Source organism: Carassius auratus, chromosome 23 (genome assembly GCF_003368295.1).
Source record: "Carassius auratus strain Wakin chromosome 23, ASM336829v1, whole genome shotgun sequence".
Lineage (NCBI taxonomy): Eukaryota > Metazoa > Chordata > Actinopteri > Cypriniformes > Cyprinidae > Carassius > Carassius auratus.
Window position 1 is genome coordinate 13445571 of NC_039265.1, and position 8952 is coordinate 13454522.

Here is an 8952-nt window from a genome sequence, read left to right on the forward strand (position 1 = left end):
ATATGTTTTCAAATCCGTGAGCTAATTTGTATGTATATATATATATATATATATATATATCACACACATAGGACTATTTTATATTTGCATTGTTTTGAAACAAAACTTACCCTGTGTGACTATATCACTTTTTTATATTCATAAAGCAATTTAGCATTTGCTGTAAATGTTAAGCTTTATTAAGCGTTTAATTAAATGAAATAAAATACGTAATAGATTAATATTACCTTAATTAGTCTACAGCAACTTTGTAAATTGCTTGATAATTAATGGATTTAATATTTGTGTTAGAGAAATTACATTAATTTGTGCATAATGTCGTGATAGCGATTTTTTTGTCGACTATTTTATATGGAAAAGAAATTCACAACAAAAAATAATAAGAATGGTGCCTTTATTAGAAACAACAACTTTACTAGACGATTAGACAAAAGCGTACAGAGCACGAGCAGATGGTTCTTTATTCATACAAATAATGACATTTCCAGCTGATCGAAACTCTTCATCCGTTACCGTTACTTATTGAAAAACAATTTAATAAATCCAAATACGTGAGACGAAATGTAGTTTTCCATTCAGAAAACTCTTATCTATATTTAAAAAGAATGATAATAATAAATTTATTAAAAAAAAGAAGAAAACAGGACATTTTGAGTGACGGCCACGACAGCCAACCAGCGGCCTGGGAACTCTGACACGTAGGGCGAAGGGCGCAACTTATCAGCCAATCAGTGCGCGGCACACTGGCACGTGCCAGTTTCGCGGCAAAAAAGATTTGGCGCGTAAACATATGAGCAGGTTCCGATCAGCTGGAACAAAAAAACACAACAATAACAGAAGCGATTCCTGCCGTGTCGCGCGCGGGGACTCTCTGGCCGCACCTTTCTTCTGTTTCAATGGGTTTTTGCGTCAAATGAGCAAGAATCTGGATGTTATTCGGAGTTCATGACCATACTTCCTGGATGGAGTCATTAAAAAGGACAAAAGCGCAGGATATTTTGGATTAAAGTGGCAGATGCGAACAGAAACCGGACTTGGGCTTTGTTCCGCATCCGGATCGGGTTATATCTTTATATTTACTTAAACACAGTCTGTTTACCAATATAACAACACGCTTCAAACACGTTTACCACTGCTCAAGTAAAACCTAACTCCATTCGTAACAAAATATCGCAACATCGACAATAATTTCAGGATCGTATGGAATAATTTCATGTTTTATGCACTTTAAAGGTTGAAATTGCATTGCTATTTGTATATGATGATGTATATTTATGATGAACTGTATTTGTTATGCTTTTCAGCCATTTTCAAAAGCACTTCCTTAAAGCAACCCCAATTCTAAACTCATAATGCATGTCAAACTTATCTTAAACATGTTTAGAAGTAAAATGCATTGTCTTATAAATAACTTTTATTGATTTAAAGTTGATTTTTGTTGTGCAAACTGAAGTTGACCTACATTCAGCCCTTGTTGTGGTTTGAGAGTCTCACCCATATGTTCAGTCAAGGCCTGTTTTTAACGTGGCTTATCCAGCTGTACTCTCTCTCATGCATGCATTTTGAAAAACAACCGGTTTGCATGCATTGAAAGCCATAAGGATTGGAAATACACCCAGAGACTGAGTGACCCCTGCTGATTTAGCCCGATATGTCTGAGAGTTTTATATCGGGTCAGACCTCGGAGGACCTGCTGGCGGATTTTGAGTCCCTCTTGAACAATGGCAGCATTGATCTCAGTGAAGATCATCAAATCGTCATCATCTCCACTCCGGGCACAGCCTCGGCCAGCACTGCAACCGGCGACATCTTGCTGTTTGCCACCCCTCATCACACCACCACTGCCACCACGACCCTGCTGGACCACCGGAGACCCACTTTAGGACGCCCACCGGTACGCCTTTAACCTGTCCGGGCACACATGCATGCTTTAAATTCCATGCATGTGACCTTTAACCGTTGGGATTCCAATTTTTAGTCTTCCTTTTTGGAATGTTCACCATTTGGAATTCCATTCCAGAATGTAGCTTAATTATAATTATTACTGGATCTGGGCTTGGAAACCAAATCCTGTAGGTTTAGAATCCATATGGAGTGGTTTGTGATCACTGTTGTACTTGAGTAACTTATGCTGAAGGACCGGACTCAGATTACCACTGGATTGTCAGCATGCAATTAGATGTTTGTTAAAGTAGCATTAGTGTTTTATTTTGCATGCATGCATTCTTTTAATTATGCTGCAATTTTAAAGTTTTGTGGCTTTATTGAAGTAGTGTTTTAGTTTTATTATGCGTACATTAATCAGGCCTTAAAGGTCATAATTTCTGGTTTCCTTCTGCTTTTTGTTTTCAGGTGAAGAGAAAGTTGGATTTGGACAGTGATCATCAGTACATCTGCACGTCCCGACCTGCTTCACATGGACCAGCACCTCCAGCCACACCCGCGCCTCCCAGAGGTATGAATGTTTCCTGATGTAGTCAAGAAAAACTGGAAATATCAATCAGTGAGGAATAATAATGGTGTTCAGAAGTTTGGTGTTGGTAAGATTTACTTATTTTTAAAAAAGGTCTCTTCTACTCACCTAGGTTGCTTTTTTAAAATCAATTTCTCCTTGTAAAATTGTACAATGTTTTTGGTATTAAAAAAAAAAAGTTTTCTGTGTGAATATAATGTAAGATGTAATTTATTCCTTTGATTGAAACAGAATTTTCAGTATCATTCCTCCAGTCGTGTACATCTAGAATGCTTTATAAAATAAGAGCTAATGTTCATTTTTGGGTGAATTAACTCTTTAGTGCATCCTTGCTGAATTAAAGCGTTCATTCGATACACTCCTGCATTGCAGTATATAACAGTTTTCCACATGAAATCCTCTGGTTTCAGTGCATAAAGTGTCAACGGAGAAGTCCCGTTACGACACGTCTCTGAATCTGACCACCAAGCGCTTCCTGGATCTCCTGGCTCAGTCTCCGGACGGCGTGGTCGACCTCAACTGGGCCTCTCAGGTGCTGGACGTCCAGAAACGGCGCATCTACGACATCACCAACGTCCTGGAGGGCATCCACCTGATCTCCAAGAAGTCCAAGAACAACATTCAGTGGCTGTGCGTTCATCATGAGCTTCACTGATTGGTTCGGGAAATCTGTGCAGTTGTTTATCTGCGGTGTGTCACGTTTCTTGTGTTCAGGGGGAACCGTATCGACGGGGCGTCCATGGCCAGGTTTCAGACGCTGCAGAGGGAGGTGTCTGAGCTGACGGAGGCCGAGGAGAAACTCGACGAGCTCATTAACAAATGCAGCTTACAGCTACGGCTCCTCACAGAGGACACACACAACAAGAAATATCCTTCATCTCAGTGTGTGTGTGTGTGTGTGTGAGGAGAGGGTTCTTCTCAATGTCTTTAGCTCTTTAAGACTAAAATGTAGCAGCTTAAAAATGCACAAATTTTTGTTAAATCTGTGTTTACATGTAGGTAGAGAGGCAAGATTCAAACAAACATTGCCTCTGACTTCACATTCACTCACAAAGAAAATAAATAACTATTTCTGCTGTCAAATGATTAATCGTGATTATTCACTTTCAAATAAAAGTTTGTTAACATAATGTATGTTTTTATATTATAAGTATATATAAATACACGTGTGTATATATTTCAGAAAAATTTTACGTTTATATATTACATATTTTTATTATATGCATTTTATGAATATAAATATATACTGTATGTGTGTGTATTTATATATCCATAATAAATATACACAAACACATACATATTATGGAAACAAAAGCTTTTATTTTGGATGCAATTAATCATTTGACAGTACTAAAAATTATACGTAAATAAAAACAAATTAAAATAGAATTGAAAACAAAAATAATTAAGATGAAGGTATGTGCAATAAATTAGACCTAAATTGTAATGCTTACTATAAAAAAAAACAGGTAAGCTCTTATGTATTACTTAAGCTCTTATGTATTAGACTAAAATAAAAGGTTATACTTAAGATTAAACTGTAATAATATGAAATATTTAATATATTTTCCTAAATGCATTCTACTTTTATTTATGCATGTGTGTGTGTGTATATAAAGAGAGCATGATCTTCCCAAAATCTCCTTTAGCTCTTTATTTCAGACTAAAATTATAGTTAAGATTTAAATGTATCAGTGTATAAAATTGTAAATATTTTTTTTCCTAAATACTTGATACATATTTTTCTCATTGTGTACATGTAAATAGATGTTCTTGAGCTCTTTATTTTAGTCTTTCTTCATATTTGGGTGTATATCTGAGTGGTTTGAGGCTGAACTTGATCCTGGCAGCTTAAGTCGACTAACATGTGAATCTGTGGATGTTGTGGTCTTTAACGGGAAGTCACGCTGGGATACGTTCGATGTCAGGACCTGCGTAACACGGTGAAGCCGCCGGATCAGATCATCATGGTGATTCGAGCTCCGCCAGAGACGAAGATGCAGGTCTCTGAACCCAGCGAGGTGAGAGAACACACACACACACACACACACACTTGTAAAGTGTTCTTGTCCCTTTAAATGTTGTCTGAATTACAGGGTTACCAGATTTCACTCAAGAGCTCCAAAGGCCCGATCGATGTGTTTCTGTGTCCCGAGGACAGTTCTGGGGTCTGTAGTCCAGTCACTGATTGTAGTCCAGCGAAATCGTCCAATCAGAGCCCCCCGCAGTCTGATCGCATCTCACAGGAAGTGACATCATCAACTCTCCCCAGTTCCTCCCCTTTGCCTCTAGGTGCAGACTCAGGTTAGCATGTGATTATGACGACTATTAGCTTCTGTATAAAGGTCTGGAGAAATGACTTCAGGTAATGCTAATCCCATCCAATTGACTAAAATCATTGTCTGGACAATTTATCACAACAAATACCATAATCTGAGAATTTTAAACATAAATCTAATATAGTAATTTTAACATGAAATCTTAGTGTACATTTTAAATACAAATCTAAATATAAATCACCATTCTCAACACTAGATGTGTGAGTCAGTGGGTGGGGCTAAACATGCAGTTATGTAGAATCAGTGGGAGTGGCTAAACAGGCAGCAACGTATAAAGAGTGGGCGGGGCTAAACAGGCAGCAATTTATAATCAGTGGGCAGGGCAAAACAGGCAGAAAAGATGCCACTGTATTAAGCAGTATACCTGTATAAAAACAGTTTCTGTTGCTCAAGAAAAATTTTCTGAAATGTCTGTGTATTTGACAAATATTGCATTTAATTCACTTCATCTGTGATAAAGTATGCGAACACCATGTGAGTGTCACTAACGGGAGCAGAAGGTGTCTGGCTTGGCGTGTCTGTTTTCAACTCCGCCCCAGACAGCAAGCGGCTGCAGTGGGCGGGGCCAAACAGGCAGCGCTGTAGAATCAGTGGGCGGGGCCAAACCGGCGGAGACTGTACTTTATGTACACTATTACATCAATTGCAGTCGTTAGTCAGACGTTTTGAAGATGTTAAAGTTTTGAGTTCACTTATGTCAAAAGATCAAGGGAATTTTGGTTTCTCAGTTCATGACCCCTTATAATTATACAAATGTGCTATTAATAATTGGTAATTCTTGCTCTGATTGTTTACGTGTTACTTTTTGTATTAAATGATCTTTTGCGATCTACATTAATTTCTGTAGTAGTCCTAATAAATCAAATCATTTTTGTTCTCTGTTTCAGAGTCATATCTGGACTCGGATCCATTTTCAGGCATTTGCGAGATGCCAGATTTCAATTTGTCTCCTTTGGATTCCTCTGACTTCGCTCTGGAGCGGGGCGGTGAGACGGACGCCATCGGCCTCCCGCTGGACGCTTTTATCTCCCTGTCTCCGCCACACAGCCAGGACTATCACTTCGGCCTGGAGGATCACGAAGGCGTCAGCGAGCTGTTCGACTGCGACTTCAGCGACCTCGGCCATCTGGAGTTCTGACAGACGGATTCCAGCATTCGTTTCCCAGTGTGAACAGGAAACTGATTCCACTTCGCTTTTCAATTCGCTCTGAACAGCGCCATTTAATTTATTAATATTAATAAGTCACCTTTAAAGGAATAGTTTACACAAAAATTACAATTTACTGAAAATGTTCTCACCCTCAGGTCATCCAAGATGTAGATGAGTTTGTTTCATCATCAGATTTGGAGAAATGTAGCATTGCATCACTTGCTCACCAATGGATGTGAATGGGTGCCGTCAAAACGAGATTCCAAACAGCTGATAAAACATCACAATAATCCACAATCAGTTCACATCTGGAGAAGACAAAAGTGCATGTAAAACAAATCTATCATTAAGACGTTAACTGTTTTTGACTTTTGGTTTGTAAATGGTGCTTGATCTCTACTCTTGAGTTCTCACTTTTTCACTGGAAAAAAGCAATATTAAAGTGAAAACATCTTAATGATGCATTTTTTTTATTCCTACAAATTTAGCTTTCCTCTTCTCAAGACATTAACTGATGGACTGGATTACTTGTTGATTATTGTGATGTTTTTATCAGCTTTTTGGACTCTCATTCTGACGGCACCCATTCACATTCATTGGCGGGCAAATGTGCAATGCTACATTTCTCCAAATCTGATGAAGACACAAACTCATCTACATCTCGGATGGTCTGAAGATGAGCAAATTTCCAGCAAATATAAATTTTTGGTGAACTTTCTTAAATCTTTTTTTTTTTTTTTTTTGCATTTATTGTAAATCAAATATCGTCGTGACGGTTTTAGGATGTTGAAATCGTACTGGATAGTGGTTTGAATATAAACTGACAGGTTTTATGGACTGTGTTTCTCAGGAGAGTCGTAGAGTATTTCAGGTGAGCGATAACGTATTAGTTACCGTACGTATTTAGGGTCTGGTTATGTTGCATAGGTTGGTTATGCATGCTGCACGATAATCAATCCATCTTAAAGAGGATTTACAGCAAGTGAACTTCAAATAAGTCATAATATCGTTTAATTTCTAATCACAATTATACTCACACGTTCCGTGCAGATGTTCATCATGTCACCGATTCTCTGGCATTGGCTTTTAAAGCATAGTGTACATAGGTTTGTGTTTTTATCGCTGTTACACGAGACGTTCTGTATTTATTTTATTAATATCTGATCCTAGTACAGTAAATGCCCAATTACTAGATTTAGTCCCCTAAAAAATACACTTGACTTTTTTTTCTGTGCATGTGTGTAAATATTCATATAATTTCCAGCCTCATCTTAAATATTACTATTAATATTTAAAAAAAGCACTATATGTATTTTCATTTCTTTTATTCCTTCAGCCCTTTCTGTGATTTCTAGCCCTTTTAATGAGTCCTGGGATACAAAATAATGTCTTGTATTTCTATATCTCCCTACTGGAGTTTGAATTGGGATTGATTTTTAGCTTTCGAGTGTTTTATAGTCATAATTCCCCTGCGTTTAGCTACAGGACGAGGTATATATATAGTCACATGAAAGGATTATAATGATATAATGTCAGTGTCGTGGGATATTTAAATGCATTTGATAAGAGAGGTCTGATTTTAAAGGGATCTGAAGTTTAATGACACTGTTTGATAAGCTCTTCATCTTTTAAAATGTGTAATTTAATGCAAATTGGCCTTCTGTGTGTAGATTTGCTCTGGTTTTGCCTTATTCTGTTCTCTACAGGCAGCTTTTGTTGTTTAGTTGAGTGTGTTTTTTGGATAGAGACCAGATCGTAAATGTGCATGTGTGTGTTTGATTTGATGTGTGTGTAGTTTTTGTTTTTCTTGTGTTTGAGGTGGAGTTGTCTGGGACAATTCTCATGACTGGATCAAGTGTGATTTGTTTATCTGGTTGTATAATAGAAATATTTTTTCTAATAGGGCTTTTTTTTGTTTGTTGCATATTTAGTTTTCCTGTTTGACTTTACTTTATAAGCCACTTTAAAAAGTGGAAGCACGGTAAACTCGTGTAATATTAAAATTAAGTGCAAATAAAATCAGATTTGGATCTAAAGTCAATTTAAATTGCCTTGAATTATGGCTTTAAATTCCATTCGCAGCAGTGTTTTTAGTTTAAGTTTTGAAGTTCAAGATTTAAAGGTTATTGTTTTCAAGCACTGATTCATTGTTTTAGCAGAAGGGATGATATTTGTGATGTGATACGTCTATATTTTAGATTATTACCTGTCGATCACAGATTAATGGATTGTCTTTGTTCTGACAACATAAAGCTTTTGACTTCCTAAAATCACTTGTGATTGTCTTGACATCTGATGCGATGCTGTAAGTGCTCATAGTTGTTTATATAATATCTTTAAGGTTTATTCTAATGGTTTACATCATTTTAAAATAATTTGTTGCGTTTGCATGTAGATAAACCTACCTGACATTTAAAAAAAAATAAATAATTGAATTTAATGTCAGTATTTTAGGTCAATTGTATTCGACAACATTTTTTGTACAAGGCTTAATCTAAAAAAAAATAATTTGTGTATATATATAAAAAAATAACCTCAAAACTTAATTTTAGTTCTGTAAACATATTGGTGACCAGCAGATGGCGCGCGTATTAAAACTTTATCTGATGGCAATACCACCATGGTGCTTCAAATATTATGGTACTTTAGTATAGTAATTTGTGTGTGTACATGCAACAAATGCCACATTTTTGTGTTGAGTGATCAAAAACGAGCAACTTTTATACATGAGGAGAATATGGTGAAAGCATGTCCTCAAAACCAACAGAACCAGAGTCAGGTTGATTTAATCAGCGAATGATTAACCTGCAGACACAAATAATTACCCTCATTATAACTGATCTGAAAGATTAATAAACCTCCATGCTAATTTCTCTGTGCCGGCTAAAAGCTCATTTGCATTTTTATGGTTATGTGGACTCAGGGAATCCGTTTTCACCTTTACAGATCTGCTGATGTTACGAGTTTAAAGTTAATAGTTCACCCAAAAA

The 8952-nt window shown here is 36.8% G+C and overlaps 1 protein-coding gene across 1 annotated transcript; it reads left to right on the forward strand.

Moving 5' to 3' along the window:
* The first annotated feature begins 104 nt into the window (after window positions 1-104).
* Window positions 105-6146, forward strand: LOC113041391 (transcription factor E2F1-like). Its single transcript, XM_026199874.1, has 7 exons — window positions 105-1894; window positions 2353-2455; window positions 2884-3103; window positions 3188-3340; window positions 4380-4494; window positions 4570-4777; window positions 5700-6146. Exons 1-7 carry the CDS (start codon window positions 1652-1654, stop codon window positions 5948-5950), a joined length of 1293 nt encoding a protein of 430 aa, XP_026055659.1. The 5' UTR covers window positions 105-1651; the 3' UTR covers window positions 5951-6146.
* The last annotated feature ends 2806 nt before the right edge of the window (window positions 6147-8952 follow it).